General features: G+C 42.0%; 1 protein-coding gene across 1 annotated transcript in view; it reads left to right on the top strand.

Moving 5' to 3' along the window:
• The window catches only part of B4GALT1 (beta-1,4-galactosyltransferase 1), a 61,521-nt gene that overhangs the window by 26,744 nt on the left and 10,900 nt on the right, over positions 1-23,877 (top strand). Inside the window, exons 2-4 of the mRNA XM_081944038.1 lie at positions 425-660; positions 13,897-14,084; positions 15,485-15,607. Of these exons, the coding sequence (XP_081800164.1) occupies positions 425-660; positions 13,897-14,084; positions 15,485-15,607 (547 nt within the window). The remainder of the gene's footprint in view (positions 1-424; positions 661-13,896; positions 14,085-15,484; positions 15,608-23,877) is intronic.

Raw genomic sequence — 23,877 nt, 5'->3', positions numbered from 1 at the left:
CTTGGACGCCTTCGCTCCATCCTCTCGACAGATTGACTTTTCGGAAATTATTCTGGCTGTGATCACACGAGGAGGTGTGGTTAAAGGGAGAAAAAAAGTTCCTCAGTATCCAGGGCAACCAGAGTGAATTAACCATTGCTTGGACTCTCCCGCGGTGCACAGAAAAGGACCCTTCAGGTAAGCCAATGGTCATTCTAAGGTAAAAATTCCAGAGACGCAACACTTAGGAACCCAAAATGAGATTTCTGAAATATGTTTCGAGTTTTGCACGTAACGCCTTTATAAACATAGCAAGAATGAACCTTGGCGCCTACTGTAGTTTTTAGATTCTTTTAAAAGTCTTGCAATGATTCTCAAAGAAATGTCACCTGCCACCCACAACCTTATTTGATCTGATCCTGTGTTGTTTTTTTCCTCCCACCAGTTGGTCCATTGCACGTGGAGTTTTCACAAGTTGTGAATCTGAAGGATGTGGAGAAGGAAAATCCAGAACTCAGGGAAGGAGGCCGCTATACACCAAAGGACTGCAAAGCACTTCAGAAAGTGGCAATTATTATCCCTTTCAGAAATCGAGATGAACACTTGAAATACTGGTTGTTTTACCTGCATCCAATCCTGCAAAGGCAGCAGCTCGATTATGGTATCTATGTGATTAATCAGGTAAGAATTGCAGTTCTGAAGAGATCGGTGCACATAGAAGAGAAGTATGTGTGCATGCTGTTGGTTTCTTTCAGGTATGTTTTTGTACTGAATAGTGATGAAATAGGAAGCTTAATCTTTTGAAAGATCCTTGCTTTGCATGCTGCAACAAAATCAATAACAGTTGCTTGAATTTTTTTAAATTTCTAAACTCTATTCCCTGCATTCCTGGCTTATGAAAGCAGCTAACTGCCTTTAAAAACAAACTAAGTACAATAGAAAAAAACATTACAACACTATAAGCCAAGGCTTCTATAAGAACTTCAAAGTAGATTACAACCCACCCACCCCCAATCTTTTACGTCTGCCCAATTTCAGAATTGCTGCCAATGGCCTCCAAATCAGACCAAAGCATCGAAAGCGAGATCCTTGTAGATCTACATCTGAACCTCCAATAATACAGCCAAAAAGAGACGGTGTTAGTTATTTCTGTTGTTGAATATTTAATACAGCAAGTTGACCTGTTATCTTGTTAATCTATAAAGAACTATAATGAATAACTCCCACAGTGAGTTAACCTATTCTTATACAATTAAAATAATCATTGGGACCTGTCATATTTTGCCTGAGTAGAAATAGTGAAGTTACAGAATTCTGTAAAAATCCTGAGATTCATGTAGTAGTACTAAATTGTGGCCTGTGATACCTCAAGATATTTTTGATTAATGAATATTTTGTTCGTGTCATATCTTTATTCTCAGACATGAGATCTTAGAATACGTATCTTTCTTTGGGTGAATTTCCTTCTTTCTGTATTATTAATCCTATTGAGTTGCCTAGGTACATTTTTATCTTTGTGATATTCAAAGAAGGACAATTAATCCTCCCCCCCTTTGGCTTCTTTCTTTTAGAGCACATTGTATAGGAAAATGTGGTGGTGTCAGGTTGTGAGGGTAAAAGGCACATAGGAAATTTGGACAGGTGAGCAAGGAAGCTAAGGATCAATACTCTGATATAGACAAGGAAAGTTGAATTTTTCTTAGAAAAGTTACCCAGACTCAATAACTGATGGGTCTAGAAACTTTAGATTAGTGACTTGCAGACTGTAGGTTTCATACTTTTCTGCTCTTACTGTTAGCCCTGGCCACCAAAGAAGCTGACGCCAGACCTCATCACATTATTTTAGTTTACGTCTTACGGCATCCATACGGCTTGTATTATAACTACCTTTATTGTATTAACACAATATCCCTATCAGAGCACATGGCTACAAACAGTAAGAAATGCGTTTAGAGAGTCATGGCCAATTCTTCTAATAAATAATGAGTGTAAAACAATCCACAAGTGGTGAATCCTCCCATAATGCGAACCATAAGTCACAGAGTTTAACCTGTTTGCATAAAGGTGTCTGTTCTAGGGTTTTTCTTGTTTTGTGAGCCTTCAGGATGTGATTTTCATGTGCCAGTTTCATAAGATGTGATGTTTGCCAGTTTCATAGACTATGCACAGCTGCATGATGTGCTTAGTAATACCTGATTCTCAAGGAGGAACTAGTAGTTCTACATTCTCTGTTTGGGTAGAGACTGCATCAGTTAAACACCTGGGTTTAGATGTGATTTCAGTCAAGATGTTCTGAATTTGTGTGATCAATCTAGAGCCCAGGTTACATTTCTTTTTGCCACTCCACTGTTATATGCAAAAAAGTTGAGCATATTTTCTAAGTTGGATTACAAAACAATTGGTGGGAATAATCTATTTTCTTTCAGGTCTAGACTAGCCTATTTAACATTGCTTGCTGGCCTCCTAATATCTATGTCTTGAGCCTTCATAGTGATGATACCTGACAGGTCAGAAAAACCTCATGAATTCACTCTCTCTTTGCCTAGGAATAATATGTCTCACATACAGACTTGTAAAATGCTGCCCTGGGACTCTCTGCTTGAATCACCTAATATGAGGACTTTTAAAAGGCAGATAATACTCTATAAAGTTTGGGAATCGTTGAGTTATAATCCTCTTTCTGTATATGCTGTGGCTCAGATTTTGTATCTGAGCAAACTTTGCTAATAGTTTCTACTAATGGCTTAACCAGAAGGCAACCATTGTACTTAGTTGGAATTGACTACTTAAAACTATCTTTTTAAATCTTCATGTTTTCTTTTGCAGCCTAGGATGGGATATGGTCATTTAATGACAATATTTTAATGGCTGGAAGTAGCCCATCCGTCCTCAATCTGATCCTTTTCAGATGTTTTTGACAACAAAGGTCTATATTCACTGCTTAATTAAAACATTTGTGTGTTGGAGTTTAACACATCTGGAAGGCCCAGATAAGAGAAACTGGGCTGAGTAGACATGGGTCTCAGATGTGCTAGTGCTTCCTCCATTGCTACTCAAAGGCGACAAAAATGATTGAGTGGAATGAACTAATTTTGTCAATGGAAGTATTCAGCTTGATTAACTTTATTATAGCAGGATGTTTTGAGAGTTTTTTTTAACATATCCAATCAGTTAAATATGCAACAAACACTGTTGGCCATGATCCTTAAATTATCCAGATGGTGGTGGGGTTTTGCAAGAATTGTATATCTGAAGGTTTTTTAAAAAAAAAAAGTCTTTCTTTACTTTCTTGACAATTGCTTTTCTCTTTTTTTTCTCCTCCTTGTCTGTCCTTCCTTTGCATCTATTCTTCCTTCTCTTTTCCCCCCTTCCTTTCTAGGGGGGGAAATCTTCCCTTTTTCTTATTAAACCTGTCCTATAGCAAAACAATCACTGAAGCATCGAGAATTTCTGTGTGAATGATTCTTACTACATCTGCGTCCTTCTGTGTTCTGCATCTCATAGGAAAAAATAAGAGAGGGAAGAAATGCTGCTCCTCCTCCTGCTTCCATGGTAACGTCCCACCTCTTACCTTTCAGTACAAAGCAAACTGCCCACAAATCCCTTGCGCTGACTTTGGAAACATCTGAAATGTGTTACGTGGAAACCCAGCCTGAAATGGGGGTAGAGAAAAGTGAAAATTCATAAGAAGGCTCTTTGAGCAAGGTGGGGAGAGTCATGTCAGTCCCCATTTTCTTGAACTGGAATGTATTTTCACCTATCTTTGTGAGGTATATTACTTCTCTATAGTTCCTCTGCATCCTACTTGAGGAATTTGTACTTTGGACCTGCTTTTTGCTTTGTGAACAGTGAATACGTCATAAAATGCTTTAGCTTTTTCAGGGGAGCTCTTTCTCAAGATTTCAAAAAAAAAAAAAAAAAGCCCTGGCATGTTTGCCTAGAATCGTTTTGCATCGCTTTTGCAAGGTTTTAATCTGGGCGGAGCATGGGTTGATTGTCATCACAAATGGGGAGGTAGGGAGTGCCCTTTATGCTATCTAACACATCTTTGTGCTGCACACGATGGGGAAATCATTAGTAAAGCACAAGGTTACCTTATGGAATAGTTGCTCCCTTCCTGTTGCTCCATTCATTGAAATCGGAGCATCGAGCCTTGGTAACTTTTAAGACTGTTGGCTGGGGAATTCTAGGAGTTGAAGTTCCCAAGTTTTAAAGTTGCCACGGTTGGATACAAACAATGCTGCAAGTTGTTGAGTTTCTTAGAGCCCAGAGAAGAAATTGCCTAAGTTACCATCATGGAAGTAGTGCAACTACTCTCCTTGGTGTCACTAGCCTAGGAAATCTGTGCCTGTTACCACTTCCTAATCCAATAACACTTGAAAGAAACACGAATTCCACTGCAAGACCAAGCAGGGTGGGAATTTAAGAGTTCAAGCAAGAGAACTGCCTCAATCCAAAGCCTGATCTGAGCCTCTAAGCTCATAGTGCCAATTTGGGGCTGTTTGTTGCTTTGAGGTAAGATTTGTGCCAGATTGTTAATGAATGCCAGCTGTTTGACTTGTTGCAACTTAGGAGAGCTTTGTGTGGGATTGGCTCACTTCATGGAGGCAACAGGGCTTGTTTCTGCAGATCTGACAGAAACCTACAGCTGCTGCTTCAGGCAGAAATCCAGCTGGCTTGTCAAACTGGCCGGTAATTAGTTTGCAGCCTCTTCTTTGACAAACACCATGGGGAAGGAGCAAAAGGTGTCCTCAAGTTGTGTCAGGACAATAGTTCTTGTCAATCTTGTGCTTTCTGTCTGACAATAGCTTGAATTATAGAACTGGAAAAAAATCAAGAGTGGTGGACTATTGGAACAGCTTTTCTTCAGAACTGGTACAGATTGAGAATAATCTGAGATTCCTGAAGTCAGTTACAATGTGAAAGGAAGGAAAAGGACAATACTGTATGAACCTTTAAATATATATTCATATGCAAGCCTCACAGTTCAGTGGAGTTTCATCTATGGCAATGTCATTGTAGCCTAAGAATTTGAAAAGAGCTTGAAAGATCCCCATTCTCTGAGAGAAAGAAGCTTTGAATTTATTTCACTATGGCTCATTTGCTTAGATAACATGTTAATATCTTATATGAAGTACATCCTTTATTCAAGCAAACTTGCAAATATATTTGTCCTCTGAGGCCAACCAAATTCCAAATACTTGCTACGTTTTGCCACTTTGTTTGTTATTTTAAGGATTTTATAGAGTGATTGCTGTGTATTCTATTTTGGGGTACAAATGGCAAAGAGAGAAAGCTTAGGGGTAGGGGAAAGCATCCTTTTCTTAATGTCCCAAACTCATCTGGGAGAAGAAATGATGCTTGGATCACAATTTTATACGGCAAAGCAGAAAATACAGTGGTTTTTGGAAGAATTGGCATAATTGTTGAATAGAACATTCTGGGGGGGGGGGGAAAGAATTCATTTCCCAGCGTGCCCTGGGGGGGGGGTTCCCCTCAGTATACAGAATTGCAAAGTATTTTTTTTTCTGTCTGCCTATCCCCCTTCCTGTGTCTTTGAAAGCTGTAAACAGATGGCTTTTACTACATGGTTAATGGACTATATTGCAAATGGATTGTGTAATGGATACTGCTGGCCATCAGTTGTCCAAAATGCAACAGGAAGTCCTTCCTTTTTGAAAGGACATGCTCCAGAGCTGCTATTTTCCTGTCACCCCTGTCACGTTCTGATTTTAGTCTGCCAGTTCCTGCTATGCTGGGGCCCCTTCTGCACATTGCTTCCAAATGGATAGTTTTCTTCCAGGGTTCCAGATTTCTCTACTGTTAGATTGGGTAATGGATAGGCACACACAGGCTTAACGGTAACAACAGCTCTTTATTAAGTACAACAAGTGAGAACAATCCAGCGAAGGTTGAGTCTGACAGCAGCCCTTTTATAGGGAGCTGTCAGACCCTTCGACCAATAGGATTGAACCTCTGTTCCCACCGGAACAGAGGACCTTGGTGGAAACCACTGTAGTTGGTATAGGTATCTAACACCCCTCCCCTCTTAGATGGAACAATCCTACTGGTAAGGTAGTCACGCAGGTAGCTGGGCTTTTGGGTAGCTCTGCCTGACCTGCACTGTTCAGTAGGAGGGGTTTCCTTCGACAGGTCGGATGGACCTGTTTGCTCTGTAGCTCCGCTTGGTGGAAGCTCTTGGAACCTTTCACAGGCCACTGCTGGAGCTTCTGGAGCCGGTTTGCTCAGAACTCGCTGTGAGCCTGCAAAAAACCAGATAAGTTTCCCGGTAACCTCGGGCTTGAGCTGACTGTGGAAGGAGTGAGCATTGAAATAGGGGACGACTCCTGGAATCCCCTGCAAAAGCCGTTCCATGAGGCTTTGGAACAGTCCAGGGGCGATACTAACGCCGAATTGCAGGTGGTGACATTTGAATGCACCTACTGAATTGTTTGAAGTTCACCTGGAAGGTGCCTTGGCCCACGATGGGGACCCGGTTTCCCTGGTAATCTCATAGGCGGATGTCAGGGGTGCAAAGGTGCTGTTTCTTGAGGACACCCTGTTTCAGGGTAGACCATGGTATGATGGTCAGTGATGACCTGGTGTCGATCTCCATCTCACATGGAGAGTCCTCAATGAGGACTGTGACCTTCAGCTTTTTGGGCTGCCTGGTGCGGACTTGTCCAATTGAGGTGTGGTGGATGATTTTGTCGTCGCCCTCTGAGCGCCGTGGTGGCTTCTTTCAGGCCCCTTGGCTGGCCTCGGTTGGCGGCTTGGTGCGCCTCTAGGCTGCCAGGCAGCAGCAGGGAATTCTCTCCGGCACACCTTTGCGATGTGCCCCTTTCGCTTGCATCGCTGGCAGGTTGCGTCATGGAAATGGCAAGCCGATCTGACATGGTCTCCGCAGCTTGCGCAAGGCGGGAGACACTGTTTGAAATTGTGCGCCGGCGGGGCGCGGTTACTGCACATGCGACAGCTGTCTTCTTCTTCAGAACTCTCGGGCTCTGCGGCCTCATGATAAATGCGTGTGCTTTTCCGCGCTTCTTGGGGCACGCTTTGATGCTGCAAGGTTTCAGTCGATTTGACGGCTGATTCTGACACCCTGGCTTCGTCCAAAGCGATTTGCAGAGTGAGGTTTGTTTTTCAAGCAACCTCCTCTGCAAATTAATGTTCCGAACGCCACATATTATGCGGTCCAGAATCAGCTCGTCTAAGTCTCTGAATTCACAATACGCTGCGGCTTTACGGAGTGTGGCAACATACTCATTAATCGACTCGCCCTCTTGGTTCCTGATATTGAATTCATTCCGGCGAACGTGCTTGGATGGCTTGGGTGCATAATGAGTCCTAAGCGTGTGCTGGAGCACGGACCAGGCAACTGATTGGAGCAGTGTTGGCTCGGAGAGATCTTTTGCTGTCTCGAACACTTCCCGGCCACAGTACCTGAGGAACATGTTCTTCTTGCGGCCTTCAGAAAGGCCCATGAGGTCGTTTGCCTCGAGGAAGCAGTCAAATCATAGCATGTACAAATCCCAGTGCTCGGTGACTGGGTCATATGGTGGGGCATGCATGGCCATTTTGCGTACAGAGGGCGTTTTGAGTTTGACGCTCAAAAATGGCTGCTCGAAGCCGCGCTGGATATACTTGGATATACGCTCTTTTCGGTTCACCTAGTTGCCTTCCAATCCCACCGTCGCCAGTGTTAGATTGGGTAATGGATAGGCACACACAGGTTTAACGGTAACAACAGCTCTTTATTAACAACAACAAGTAAGAACAATCCAGTGAAGGTTGAGTCTGACAGCAGCCCTTTTATAGGGAGCTGTCAGACCCTTCGACCAATAGGATTAAACTTCTGTTCCCGCCGGAACAGAGGACCTTGGTGGAAACCACTGTAGTTGGTATGAGTATCTAACATCTACCTTCCTTGACTGATAGCCAAATGAGACATGAAGTAGTAGACCAGGATGTGGGAGTCTGCCAGACTGCTAAAATACAAGAGGGGATGCAATTTGGAAGGAAGGCAGAGTAGGCAGAGCAAAGAGATAGAAACCTCTATTTACCACTTCTTACCCCTTCTCCATTCTTCTCCTCTTCCAAGTGAGATTCCCAACAGTTTTTGCTATGAAGATAAGAAATAATGGCAAAATGGTGTGTAGAGGGAAGGCTGTGCTTGCTCCCCAGGTCCACCTTTGGTTCCAATCACAATTTGGCTATTTTAGCTACTTAGCAGACATTTAAACTCCCAGGCTTTCGTTTGGCTTGACTCTTCCGCAACAGTGACACCTTCTGTGTTTTCAACTGATACATAGATACAAAAGATAATACATATGCATTCTAGTAATGATTCAGGGGCCCACGCTTACCTGCAGTGGGGTCAACATGGGACTTGGTTAGCTGCTATTTGTGAGAATAAGTGATAGGATGGGATTGAAGGGATAAATAGGTGCTTTTCCCTCAGGACAGGTAATGGTCTGGCAGCCTTTACCTTCTTACCTTCTTTGAGTTGAATCAGTGCTTATTGCTCAAATTTGTGGGATCGACTTCTTCGTACACTGATGCTCTATACCTGAAGCTTGTGCGATGCAAAAATGTTCCACAACTATGCAGGGCCAGTAAGTTCCATGGCAAATAAGGAAATACTGTAATCCTTGAAGATTAGTTGTTTGTACTAGTCCCATGGTTAAGGGAATGGACCAGAAGGGTCCTTTCCAACCCTATGATTCTATGGTTTTCAATTTGTCTTAAAGAGTTGGTACATCTGTATCCTTCGCAAAAGGGCTGAAATAGATGCCATACATGTTATATTGCTTCAACTGAATCCAAATGCATTTGATCTTGCAACACAAAGCAAGCATGAAACGCAAAGCAAGCAGGGATACATACGGGGGGGGGGGGGTGTTGCCTCTGCATCAAATAGAAAATGATGTAAATATAAATTTTGGCTCAGATGTTGGAATATTTGTTCTCTTCTAAGGAGAAGACCAGAACAGGATCCTTAAAGTCATCTGTTGCTGTTCCTCTATTTCCAGTCACATTTTTGCACTAGCTCAGGGGTGTCAAACCCACGGCCCGGATGTGTGACATGCTGACCACGCCCACCCAGTTTAGTGAAGGCGGGGAAAAGTCACGATAAATCATATGATGACAATGTGACGCGGTGAGTTTGACACTCCTGCACTAACTGGTTTTGGCTTCCTGATTTGCTTCCTATGCTTTGGTGGCTGAAAGTAGAGGGTGTAGGAGGTATTTGCTGTAGATACGAGCACACACAGGTAAATGGGAAGCAATTTCTTGATCTTTTAATGAATATATTTCATGCTATTTTTTAAAAAGTTGAAACTATGACCCAGTATACACTGTAAAAATCCTACAAATTTATCCTATTTAACAATTTAAGTATTAAATAACCTATTATTTGATTAAATTGCTCAAATGACTCTCCAATTTCCAGTGCTTTGCAAAATAAGATTTTATGCATCAGGTTACAGTTGCGGGATGGAGTTTCAAATACTTTGCAATATTTTTTTCCGGATTGGCAAGAATTTAATCTTGAGGGTGTTGTTGTCCCAGGTCCATTTTCCAGTTATTCTTTATTGGAGGTATAATATGTCCTAATTTCCGCTCCTAATTGTTCAGAACCCAATTACAGAATAAAATGCATTATTGTTTTGCTCACGCTGGTTTGAGATATTGTGGTTAATCGGGCTTTTTGTATGAGTCCTTCAACCAATAGTTCATTTCACAAATGCCTGTTTTTCCTGAAAGAAAATGAAATTACATGTTAACCTAGGTGGATTGCTGGTTTCACATCCTCCAGTGTAGTAATTGGATAAGATTGTTGTCAATCTGGAAGTCATAGAAAGTTATCCCCATTAAATGCAGAATTGAGTTGCTTCTATGTAAATCAGCTGTGCATTCTGCTGCAGGCTTAGGAACTGCTGAAAATGAGAAGAATAACACATCCTGCAGCAGCTATCTAAACAGCTAACTAAATGAATGAGAAGCTTTCTAATTAGGAAAGTCAGATGAAGACAGACCGTTTCCAAAGTATATATATATATTGGTGACTTCTAGACATTTAACAATAATTCTATAAAGAATTCTAATAATTCTATAAATGTCTTTACTCTTCAAGCTGCTCAACATTAAGAGGCATTTAATATCACCGTTGAGTTGATTGGGCTTGAATAGATGAGACAGACATTCAGAGTTTAAGTCTCCATATTCAAACATGGAAGGCAGAGAAAGTGAATGCTTACTATTGTTGATTGGATATTTTGTCATAAATGTGAGCCTGAAGCTGAAGAAGTTATTTGAGATATTTTTAAGATCATGATCTTTGTCAAAAGGCATCGTTTGGTTTGTGGTTCCTTCCTGCATCATTATTATTATTGTTTTGCCTTTGTTTATTCCCTTGAGAGGAAGCTGAAGCTAACATGATTAATTTAAAGAGGAGATCGGCCATTCATAAAAACATGCCAGGAAATTCTCTTGCAAACTTGGCTGGTTGTATTTACATGTCCCTAAAAAGGAAATGTTGAGACTGAGCCAGATGAGGAGAAATTATAATGGGGGCTTTGAGATATACTGTACAATACAAAGCGATTCATGTATATTAGCTTGGATCTGATTGTTAGCTAAGATTGGAATGGTGGCTTTTGTAGAATGATTTTGCAGTTGACAAGATTTGACCTGAGACCATCCCAGCATATCTTCTTCTTTGCTTGGCTAAACTGTGAGAAAGCCAAATGGCCAGAAAGTTGCCTACTCCAAGTCAGATTCTTTTTGTCATGACCTGCTCCACTGACACCTTTTTGGAAAAGTCGAAGCTGCCAGTGCTAGAATCTGGCAGCTGCCTTGTTCTGCCAAAGTACTTTGTGCCAAAGAAAATTCTTCCCTCATCTCTAGGAGGCCGGTTCATTTCTGTTGATTGAACTAGAAAATACAAAGAACGCATGACAAGTTTCCAAAGAAATGCAACCAGCATATTTTCGTTTTGAAACACCGTTTACAGATGGTACAATACAGAAAGGGATTTACAACTGAGTTGAATTTTCCCCATGCAGTCACTTGCTCAGGCTACTGCTTTCATTGGTGGGAAGCTTTCATATTGCTATATTTCTATACAAGGCTGCTACTCTTTGGCAGTGTGTCTCCAATATATACTGAATAAATTCATTGCAAGATATTATGCGGTCCCTTTGGGATGCAGCTTACGATCACTTCTGCTGAAGAAGCTACTTGGATGAGAAGCAAAATGTTTTCAAGGAAAAAACACCAAGAAAGTTCCAGTTGCCTTTTTGAAATGCACCTTTGGGACAACCATGACCTGGATGATTGAGAATCTCCATAGACGTAAGCTGCATCATTTAGTTAACAGTTCTGTTTTAGCAGCTATTAGCTCACCATTTAAGGGAGGAAGATTAAGCAGGCTCTCAGTTTTCAATTCAGAATAAGATTTATCCAACAATTCTTTAGAACTATCAATAGATAGAGAATTAGTCTTTTTCCAGAATTGAACCAAACTTTTAAAGTAAGTAAAACTATATGCACCCTTCTAACCTAACAGTTTTTTGTTTTGTTTTGTAGGCCTATTGTACTAAGGCTAAAATAAGAATTAAGCTAATTCTAACCTTTATTGGAGAAGAAAAAAAAGCTAAATGAGAATCCTCTCTTTCAATAGGGCATTTTCAAGCTAAAATATATTAACTAAACTTGAATGCTATTATGAGTTGTATTTTTTTAAAAAAGTAATGTGCAATTGTATCTTTGGTATTGATTAGCCCTCTGCCTGATACAAAATTGTAAAGTGATAATTCTGCAAATGAATTAATCCACACACAAATTTGGCTTTAAAAAAAATAATAGTTGGTTTACCGGAGATAATGGCTAGAACTAACTGCATGTGTTTTGCTGCGGTGGCTTTGTATAGAAAGAACAGGAGAAATGTAACAGGAATAGCTATAACCTGTCATTTGAGACTATAAAAACTCTTTCTCAATCCATTTAAAATACCTCTATAGTATCCATCTTAAGTAATTTGTGTTAGAAATAAATAATTCTTCCCCTATGTAACTGATTTTCCAGTTCAACATTTTATCCACTCTGGATATTATTACGGTTTGTCTTTGCTGAATCTACAGAAACAGAAATGGAAACGTGTCTCCATTTGCAAAACATACCTCTAATAATTCTGCTGCTTCAAAATTCATATTTAAGGGAATCTTGTGAAAGTGACCTCCTAATTCTGCCCCTACTCTTATTATTTTGCTTATTTACTGATCCACAGTAAACAGTGACCACAATCATATGGTTGACTAGTTTTTCTGAAGAGAGTTAATTGGAAGGAGAGAATGGTAATTTCATCTAATCCTTCACTGTCATAAAGGGTATTTTCATTGCTGTGTTCGGCTGTGTAATTTTTGCCAAGGTCATAAACATTTCCATTACATTTCAAGTTCAACAAATATAGAACTGGATTGTAATTTAGAAACTCCCAAAATGTACATTTTATTTTTAGTATTCTGTGAAAACAACTCATGGAGAAAAAATATATGCACTTGCTAAGAGTTGACACTGTCAATCAATCAATGAAAACAACCACAAGAACAAAGCAAAAAGTTCTGTCAGACCTCTCTTTTAGTTGTATTCGGGACTAATCTGGTATTATAAAGAGTATGGAGTTATTAATTTTTTTTATCACTTTCAATATAGCTATCTCAAACTTTTCTACTTGTTTTTAGTACTCTTTTCTTCCGCTGAAGATTACCAAATCCTGTTCTGGCTCTACTCTGCTTCTTGTCACACCATCCAGGCGTGGCCAGAAAATGGTTCTGTGGAACAAGCAGGACAATAATACTCTTAACCCTTTTAAAAAACCAGATATTTGTGTTTCTTCATTGGTTAACAAAACAGAGGAAAGGAAGAATGGAAAAAGTTAAGGGTGATGACATTGGGAACAAACACAGTTGACGTATAGAGAATATTTTGTTTTGCTTCTCACTACAATAAATATGATCTAGCTATTTGTGTGATGCCAGGCTCTTTTATTAAAGTAATTGTAAACATTAAAATATGATCTAAATAATTTTTATTGGGAAGCTGGTTTTCCATTCCTTCCTCTGTAAATGAGGCTTGCAAGCATTGTTCTTCATTGGACATATGTTTTAACAACATTCAGGTAACTGAATGGGAAGAAGAGACAAGTGTTTACACAAGACTATACACAATCTTAACATATGTAAATGAGCAGCATCCTCCAACACGATGAACTGCTACCCGGAGGGGCATCTCAGGAGCACCCCCAATCCACTAAGAAAACTCCGGGTTTCAGAAGGCTGATGCAGAGCAAAGTGAAATTCTTTGCTGTGTGCCTGCTTTCTCTCTTCCCATAGTTTGAAGGGAAGTTAATTGAAATGCAAACTGAGCACATTCCTTTCATATAAACTTTATTGTTGGTCTTAGCTATAAGCCAAACTGGATAGAAAACTGGCAAATTGTAGGCTTATGTGTGTATGTGGTGCTATATATGTTGCCCAGGGGTGCCGCATTACTGCCGGTTCGCAACCCACATTCCAGATGTGCCCAGTGCGTGCATGCGCTGTTCAATGTAAATTGTCCTTTGCGCATGCACAGAACAATTTACAGTGAACTGCGCATGCACAGTCACTAAAATCTACAATGGCAGCAGCTAAAGGGCAGCGAGGGAACCAGTTTGGGGGCGTGGCCAGGCTCGCTGCCGGTTCTGTGACCAAGGCCTGAATTCCACTATCAGTTCAGCCGAAACGGGCTGAACCGGCAGCAATCCACCTCTAATGTTGCCTCTGATGAAGGTCCTGGGTAGTATGGTAACAAATAAGAAGTACCAACTCATCTTTTGAAGGCTCATAACGATTCTTCCTTTTCTTACATTAGGATGGAGAAGAAACATTTAATCGTGCAAAGCTTCTGAATGTAGGCTTCACAGAAGCTTTGAAAGAATATGATTATGACTGCTTTGTATTTAGTGATGTTGACCTAATCCCGATGGATGACAGGAATATCTATAAGTGTTATGACCAGCCCAGGCACCTCTCTGTATCTATGGATAAATTTGGATTTCGGTAAGAAATTGGTTGTTTACATTTAGCATAAAGCATATACTAATACGAGTGAATTGCTGGGAGTTGGTGGCAAATGAATATAATAAATAATCTCTAGTCATGAGGATCTGGAGGCCAGAATATGACTATATCTACACTTGCATTATACTATGGGAAGGAGGGCAGATTTTCTGTTGGATGTTCTCCATTGGGGCCCAAACCAATATTTAGGGAGATCTTGGAAGTGATTCTTTTTTAGATATAGCTTGTGTCACAACTAAATCTGGCATCTGTTCTAATGACACTCTAATTATTCTTACTTTTTTTTAACTGTCTAGCTTCCAACTTTATATTCCCATCTAAGTGCTAACCAGTCCCCACCTTAGCTTCTGAGCTTGACGTCTGAGCTCAGACAAGGTTACCTAGATGCTGCTGACAGCTCAGTTAAGCTTGAATAATAGTATGTGTATACAGGTGCAAATACATATGTGTGTGTATAAACTTTATTCACGGAGACACACATCTATAAATATGTATATGTTTATATGTAGCATAATAATATAAATTTAATGAAAAACTTTTTTCTACAAAATTAAAACTACAGAAAAATGAAATAAGATATAGAAAAGCGAAAAAAATATATAAAGATAGGAAAGAAAAACAGAAAAAAGTGAACAACAATATGCTGTAGATCCAGAAAAAAGAAAGAAGAAATATTTAAAAAAGCAATTTATGATCTTAAATTACAAACATAACTAGTACTGTTTCCATCCTCTCAAATTGCAGAATTATTCTTCCTATATAATAAACCTATAAAAATGAACCATAGAGCTCATTTTTTTCCATTTTCATCAAAATCTCCATAAAAGATCTCCAGTCTTTTAAAAAAGTAGTTATGGCTCCTTCCAACTTGAAAAATGGTTTTGATGAATTCTGAACTCAGATTTCAGAAAACACGGACTTATATATTGGCACAAACAAGTTTACAGGAGTCCGATGCGACATGTTACTTTTTCTGATCACATCAGTGATGGGTTCCGGATCCCAGTGCAACTGGTATGGTGCAATGGGGCCCGGCGTCCACCATATGAATGAGCGTAGTGTGCGCATGCGTCCTTACCTCTTGCGACGCCTCCGTTAGCCTTCCCGATGCTCCAGCTGCTTGGCGGAGTGTGGCGCAGGCGCCGTACGTGGCATGTGTGGAAGCGTCGAAGAACTCAAATATAGGAGGACAGGCAGGCGGGCCCTCCAGAGCACCGTACCGCAACGGTACCCGGTGCTCCCGGCAGGCACCAGTACGCCCGTACTGGGGCGTACCACCTGCAACCCACCACTGGATCACATCTATCTAGAATTGTGACTAGAGATATAATCCAAGATCACGTGAATTTAAATGAACAATTTATCTTTTTCTCTTCCAGCTTACCTTACAATCAGTATTTTGGAGGTGTGTCTGCTTTAAGTAAGGAACAATTCCAAAAAATCAATGGGTTTCCCAATAATTATTGGGGCTGGGGTGGCGAAGATGATGACATTTATAACAGGTAAGATCTCTCATCTTTTTAGTTAATGTTGAATTTGGGGCTTGGTATGTTGTTTAGTTTTGGGGGTTGTGCCCGGTACAGTAGTTTCTCTCTGTGCCATTTGTTGATTTACATTTTTTTTCTTATGTTGCTCTGATATGTAGCCTTATGGGTACAAGAATGTAAATCCAGAATTGGTCTTCAAGAAATATTTTCATGTGAAGAGTTTGTCTTGACAAACATGGCTACAGTGACCTAAGGAATTTCAGGGCCTTCAAGCCATCTTTGACTTAGAGTAACAATTATTCACAGCCCAAATGTGGACAAAAGAGCCAGTATCAATTTAGTTCAGATTATCATCTCTGGAGGCTATTAATGTGCTTAGAAACTGAAGTTGAGAATGCCTATAATCCATGTACAATAAAGCTTGATTTAATTAAACCGTGCTTTTTTTGTGTGGTGCTTCCCCTATCATTGTCCATTATCATTTCTGAGTACCAATCTAGAAGGGGGTTGTAGAAGATACATTTATTTTTCAAATACTAGCCCACCTCTCTCCTATTAAGTGCATCTGTTTCTCTCACCCTGACAATGCATTGTATCATCTAGAAGCTTTGTTGAGACAACTGTAAATGGCAAGAGGTTTTCATACTTGCCCTTGTGTCAGTTTCTTACCTGTTAGTGAAATGAGTTTTTGTCTTTTAAAATGATCTCCCTTCCTTGTGTTCTTTTCTTCAAGGTGCAGGTTTGATACAACTGAGAATCTTCTACCCTCACCCATTTCTTAAACAAATCTATCTCTTGCTTCAAATAAAATGACTGCTTATGTTAGTATTTATAACTGTTGGGCTATGTCCAAATTCTGCAATCAAGATATCATAAGGGTTTTTAAATTTTATTTTCATTAGGATGTTTTCTATTAGAATAAAATAGAATAGAATAGAATAGAATAGAACAGAACAGAACAGAACAGAACAGAATAGAATAGAATAGAATAGAACAGAACAGAATAGAATAGAATAGAATTCTTTATTGGCCAAGTGTGATTGGACACACAAGGGATGTGTGCATATGCTCTCAGTGTACATAAAAATACAATATACATTCATCTTTTTATGCACACTGAGAGCTTATGCACCAAAGAGTAGCATTCTTTCAGCACTTCGCTTATGCTTAGGATAACATTTTTAAATAACTCTCCAACCAAGTTCTTTTCCCTGCCCCTGCCACTTCATCTGTATTGTGATATTTTAGTTGGATTACACAATAAGATAATAAATCCAAGGTTGTTGTGCAATAAAATCAATAAGAAATCCCCTCACCAAAATAATGAGTCCTTAGTAAACTTCCTGTGCATTTTTCAGCTTGAAATCTCAAGTGAATATTCCAACTATAAGGAATTCAGAAAGATACTCTGAACATAAAGATATTGAAAGTCTACCCCTACTACAGGATAATTGATTGCCACACGGATGTCCTGTATCATTCCTACATTTTCTGTGCAGGTTTCAAGGACTTCTCCAGCTTCTACATGACATGCATGATTCTGAGTTATTGTTTTTATGTGACTTGCTGTGATATACAATCATAATGCCTTTAAGGGGAGCATTGAATTAGAGATCTAAATTGAAAGGACTTAGGTTTTGTGAAAATCCAACATCTTGTTGATCACAGGTCTATTTTAAAATGGACATTCTGAATCTAGAATCTGTGCTAAGTTATATGGAAGTTCTGCTTTTCTGAATCAGCTGCATATGTGAACTTGCTCCTTGTTTGCTCTGGAACAAATCCAAATGCCTTATTTAACTCAGATTGGAACATTTTAAGAAACACCTTGGCACATTGGCTTTAGATGACACTCTAGTGGAGGTTTCTTCTTTTTAGATAAAGATATAAGTATTCACTATGGGATAGTTTTATTTTTATTACTTTAAATCAGGGGTGTCTAACTGGATTTCTTGGAGGGCTGGATCAGCATTGTAGTTGTCCTACATGGGCCGGCGCGTGGCGGGGAAGGAAATGGGATGGACAGCTGCTGCCTGCCAAAACAGGGTGTGGGGTGGCCACGGGTGGCCCCATGCACCCCATTTTGGCAGGCAGGAGGCCACCCAGGCAAAAAATGGGGGTGGGGGTCACCCCCACGCCCCATTTTCACTAGCAGAGCCACTGTGGGCCGGTCCTTCGCTATTTCCAGGCTGGGACCATGGGCCAGATTTAAGCACCCCGTGGGCCAGATCCAGCCCACAGGTTTTGAGTTTGGCACTCCTGCTTTAAATGGAAGTTTAAATATTCAAAATATTTACAGACCATGAACACTTTCATTCTCCTTTCTAATAGTATTGATTTTAGAGAACAAACATTTGTATGGCAGCTGGAAAGTAAACTGGAGTGGCCTGCTTCCAGAGGGAACCAGGAAGCATTGCAATGTTCCTTTTCTTGGTGTTTTAGAAAGCAGATGATCCAGGGACATTGCTCCATGCTCCATGCTATTCAAGGGTCACTGCTCTCCTTGTCTTCTAGCACTGGTCTCTTGATTTATACCAAGTGAGAAGCTGTCTGCCTGCTGTTGGGTCAAGACTTTAGCAACAAAGCACATAGTGTTTCTACTCAGTCCCTTTGAATACTCGTTTCCTTGGCACATACTACTGGGTGCACATTGTGTTTGGGATGAGCAGGAAGCGTTTTATGTCAAGAGGTGTTAAGTTTGGCAGACAGAAGGAAAATATGCTTAGCATTTAGTGGTCACCAGGATTTTTAGATGGTATTCTTAGAATACCATCAAGAGAAAGAGAAATACCAGACGTTGGCTTATACAAGAATACATTTCTGGCCTCTGCTAGGAGTCCTGCTCTTTAATTCTAAATAAATTCTTTCACCATTTAGAGGAAAATGTTTTTTCAGGAAGCTCAGAAATACACTTAACAAATTTTACTACCTCCCCCGCCCCAAGTAGAGAACTATATTATTCCATGCAAAGCAATAATGTTTAGAGTTACAAGGTCGCCAGCATTTCCTGTTTCTCATTTACACCATTGCCCTGAAACTTGTTTTTCAACCCTCATGTTCTTTGTTGCTAAGTTGACACTACCATTGTTTAACATTATTTTGTTCCTGCTTTGTTAAGGGGCACATATATTTATTTATGTAACCATTTTTGTTCGCACCTTTCCTACAGTAGCTGGATAGGAAGGAGGTCAGGTTTAAAGAAGCTGGGAGTTGAGACACAATCCTTCCCTGGCAGGCAGGACATCTTATGGGTAGGCCTTTAGAACTTCAAAGGAGAATCATGAGATCTTCCCCTTATTCATCCTCTTTTGACCCTCTAAGCAGATCATTAAGCCATTCCATTGGGGGGTTCACCATCTCTACTGTTTGTGGGAGAGGCAGATATGGTGGGGGCTGAGGGCCAAATTATGTTAGGGGGATGCGGGTTCGCTGTTTAAGAGCAATTGTGCATTCCAACCCTCATCGCCCCTCTCGCACCCTCGGGTGCTCGGGATCACAGGAACCTGGTCTCCAGCTGGTGTCGCTTAATGCCAGGTCCGTGGTACACAAGGCTCCCCTCATTTACAACCTCATATAAGAGGGTAGAGAGGACCTGGCGTGCATTACGGAGGCCTGGTTGGACCATGAAGGAGGTGTTTCCCTTAGTGAATTATGCCCACCAGGGTTCCGGGCGTTTCACCAGCCGAGAGCCCAGGGCAGGGGCAGGGTGGTGGTGGTGGTTATTAGGGAAAGTCTCGGACCTCAGGAGGTCACTGTGCCTCAGATAGGTGGGTGTGAGACTCTTTTTGTGAAATGGGGCCTTGGAGTTCAGGTGGGCCTTTTTGTTATGTACCTGTCTCCCTGCTACGTTTCATCAGCCCTGCCGGAGCTGCTGAATGGGTTAGCTGGACTGGCAGTTGATTTCCCCAGGCTTATGGCCCTGGGGGATTTCAATCTGCCTTCCATCGGTGAGACATCCGAGTCAGCTCGGGAGTTCATGGCTTCCATTATGGCTATGGGCCTAACTCAGTTAATTCAAGATCCCACCCATAACAGGGGACACACGCTCGACCTGATTTTTGTCTCTGGGCAGTGGATGAATGATCTAGATTTAGGGGATATTTCTATCCAACCCTTCTCATGGTCTGATCATTTCCTCATCAAGCTTGACTTCCATACTGCTACCCCTCGCCGCAGAGAGGCAGAACCAACTAGATGGTTCCGCCCGAGGTGTCTGATGGACCCTGAAAGGTTCCTGATGGAGCTTGGGACTTTTCCTGAATCCCTTGCTCACAGCTCAACCAAAACCCTAGTGGAAGCCTGGGATAGGGCGGCCACTGGGGCCTTGGATCGTGTTGTGCCTTTGCTGCTTCTGACCCAGTATCGATCCCGGGTAGCTCCCTGGTTTACCAAGGAGCTCTGGGAGATGAAACGGCGGAAAAGATGCCTAGAGAGTGGTTGGAGGGCCAGCCAATCCAAATCTGATCAAACACTAGTAAGAATTCAGAAAATTAGAATATTGTGAAAAGGTGCAATATTCTAGGCTCAAAGTGTCCCACTCTAATCAGCTAATTAAGCCATAACACCTGCAAAGGGTTCCTGGGCCTTTAAATGGTCTCTCAGTCTGGTTTAGTAGGAATCACAATCATGGGAAAGACTGCTGACCTGACAGTTGTGCAGAAAACCATCACTGACACCCTCCATAAGGAGGGAAAGCCTCAAAAGGTAATTGCAAAAGAAGTTGGATGTTCCCAAAGTGCTGTATCAAAGCACATTAATAGAAAGTTATGTGGAAGGGAAAAGTGTGGAAGAAAAAGGTGCACAAGCAGCAGGGATGACCGCAGCCTGGAGAGGATTGTCAGGAAAAGGCCATTAAAAAGTGTTGGGGACTTTCACAAGGAGTGGACTGAGGCTGGAGTCAGTACATCAAGAGCTACCACACACAGACGCACCCTGGATATGGGCTTCAAATGTCGTATTCTTCTTGTCAAGCCGCTCCTGAACAACAAACAACGTCAGAAGCGTCTTATCTGGGCTAAATAAAAACAGACTTGGTCTTTTGCTCAGTGGTTCAAAGTACTCTTTTTTGATGAGAGCAACTTTTGCATCTCATTTGGAAACCAAGGACCCAGAGTATGGAAGAAGAATGGAGAGGCACACACTGCAAGATGCTTGAAGTCCAGTGTGAAGTTTCCACAGTCTGTGTTGATTTGGGGAGCCATGTCATCTGCTGGTGTTGGTCCACTGTGCTTCATTAAGTCCAGGGTCAATGCAGCCGTCTACCAGGAGAATTTGGAGCACTTCATGCTTTTTCCGCAGACAAGCTTTATGGAGATGCTGACTTCATTTTTCAGCAGGATTTGGCACTTGCCCACACTGCCAAAAGCACCAAAACCTGGTTCAATGACCGTGGGATTACTATGCTTGATTGGCCAGCAAACTCGCCTGACCTGAACCCCTTAGAGAATCTATGGGGCATTGCCAAGAGAAAGATGAGAGACATGAGACCGAACAATGCAGAAGAGCAGAAGGCCGCTATTGAAGCATCCTGGTCTTCCATAACACCTCAGCAGTGCCACAGGCTGATAGCTTCCATCAGTGGTGGGTTCCTGCTGGATCGCACCGGATCGCGCGCGCTCCCTTTCAGCGCTCCACCTGGCTTGCGCACTCCCTTTCAGCGCTCCACCTGGCTTGCGCGCTCCCTTCAGCGCTCCACCTGGCTCTCACGCTCCCTTCCGGCGCTGAAACCGGAAGTACAGTCTTGCCCCACCCCTGGCGAAGCAACGACGCCTGCCTGCGCTCCACCAGCTCGGCTGGGAACGGAGATGTTTCCTCAGCGGAGCGGAGCGCCTGAAAAGACTTTTCAGGCGCTCCGCTCCGCTGAGGAAACATCTCCGTTCCCAGCTGAGCTGGTGGAGCGCAGACAGGCGTCGTTGCTTCGCCAGGGCCGGGCAAAACTGTACTTCCGGTTTCAGCGCCGGAAGGGAGCGCGAGAGCCAGGTGGAGCGCTGAAAGGGAGCGCGCAAGCCAGGTGGAGCGCTGAAAGGGAGCGCGCAAGCCAGGTGGAGCGCTGAAAGGGAGCGCGCAAGCCAGGTGGAGCGCTGAAAGGGAGCGCGCAAGCCAGGTGGAGCGCTGAAAGGGAGCGCGCGCGATCCGATGCGATCCGGGAGGAACCCACCACTGGCTTCCATGCCACGCCGCATTGAGGCAGTAATTGTTGCAAAAGTGGCCCAAACCAAGTACTGAGTACATATGCATGCTTATACTTTTCAGAGGTCCAATATTGTTCTATGTACAATCCTTGTTTTATTGATTGCATGTAATATTTTAATTTTCTGAGATTGTGGATTTGGGGTTTTCATGAGCTGTAAGCCATAATCATCACAATTATGACAAATCACAGCTTGAACTATCTTGCTTTGCATGTAATGAGTCTTATCTCATATATTAGTTTCACCTTTTAAGTTGCATTACTGGAATAAATGAACTTTTGCACGATATTCTAATTTTTTGAGTTTCACCTGTAAATCCAATAAACAAACAAAAACATTTCTATATCCTTAAGTGGCACCTTGCCCTTGAACAAAAATTGGGTTACAATAGAACTGTCTGACTTGAGATGTTCAGTTAATTACTACAGCCTTAAATCATATTAATTAATGGGGGGAGAGGTGCCTTGATATTGAAGTACCTGTTGTAGTCATAATGTTTATGTAGAATGAAATACAAATCATGGGTTGAGTTAATGATTAACTTTGGTTAAAGGGCTGTCACATTGTTCATTGCTGACATGATAGTTCAACGCCTGGCTCCTTTTTTGTGGGGTCACTTATACGTCTTCCTATGCCTGGGCATTCAGCGACCTATTTTGCTTTCCATTGGGAATCGATATTAAAATGGTTGGGCAGATGTTGTGCAAGTGTCATTGGGGGCTTCTTGGATTTGAATCTTCCAGCTTGATAGATGAGGAAGGTCAGCTGCACTGGTGGGGGTGAATTGTTCATATATATTTTTTTGTATTTTCTCACTAGTGCACCTTGCCTTCATAAAGGTGGTGATGCTATATGGCTCAGAACAGGAAGCCAGCAGTGGTTTTAATACATCCGCTTATAATCCTCATGGTGTGGTTGAGTCTGGCATCTAATTTACTAGTATGGCAGCTATTAAGCCAAACAGGGACACGGTATTCTGCTGCGGAGTAGCAATAGCAATAACACTTAGACTGATATATTGCTTCACAGTGCTTTATAGCCCTCTCTAAGTGGTTTACAGAGTCAGCATATTTTCCCCAAGAATCTGGGTCTTAATTTTACCAATCTCAGAAGGATGGAAGGCTGAGTCAACCTTGAGCCGGTGACATTCAAACTGCTGAACTGCAGGCAGCTGGCAGCCGGCAGAGATAGCCTGTAGTACTGCATTCTAACCATTGTTCTCACCACGGAGTAGACCAACTCTAGTGCCTGATGACCTGAGGGTGGCAGCTGAATCTCCTCATTTAGTTCCCCATAATTATATACCTCTCCAACAGAATATGCTGTTATAAATAATGGCAACTGTTATGTCCTGGGGGGTCCACCAGCAGGTGGCGCTCAGTAACTCATCCTACAGCTCACCCCTGATTGGCCTATTCAAGCAATCTCCTCCGCGGGACAAGACTAGAGCTTCCATTGGTTGCCGGTCTGACAGCTGTTGGTATAAATAGCTGTCAGCCGGCTAGTTCTGTTCTGATATACAAAAGTTAATAAAGAGTTGACCGTTGCTGTTGCTGTGCCGTTATTACCACAGAACTTAAAACTGGCGACGACGGTTGGCGAAACTCACAACCATCCATCTAGCCAAAATGACAACTTCTTCAATGTTTTCACCTTTCCGTGTGGAAGCAGAAACCTGGGAGGCATTTGTCGAGCGATTTGAGTGCTTCTTGCTTGCCCACGACCTGACAAGCCTCTCGCAAGAAAGGAAAAGAGGCATATTCCTAAACTACTGTGGGCCAGAGATGTTCGCGACTGCTCGCGCTCTCTCGGCTCCAACTCCCGTCCACACAGTGCCGTGGGACACCCTGATGGCAAAGCTTAAGACACATTACGAGCCTGCTCCATCTCGCTTTGCTCGGCGACAAGATTTTCGCCATTGCATACAGCAAGAAGGACAGTCCATCAGCCACTATGTGGCTGCGCTCCGTGCAGCAGCTATTCCTTGCGAATTTGCTGACTTAGATGAAGCCCTCTTAGAACAATTTATTTATGGGCTCAAAGATGTAAACCTGCACCGCCGAATTCTTTCTCGGTCAGACTTAACCTTAAAAA

The sequence above is a fragment of the Natrix helvetica genome, assembly GCF_964273705.1.
Source record: "Natrix helvetica genome assembly, chromosome: 2".
Lineage (NCBI taxonomy): Eukaryota > Metazoa > Chordata > Lepidosauria > Squamata > Natricidae > Natrix > Natrix helvetica.
This window is presented reverse-complemented; position numbering and strand designations above follow the sequence as displayed.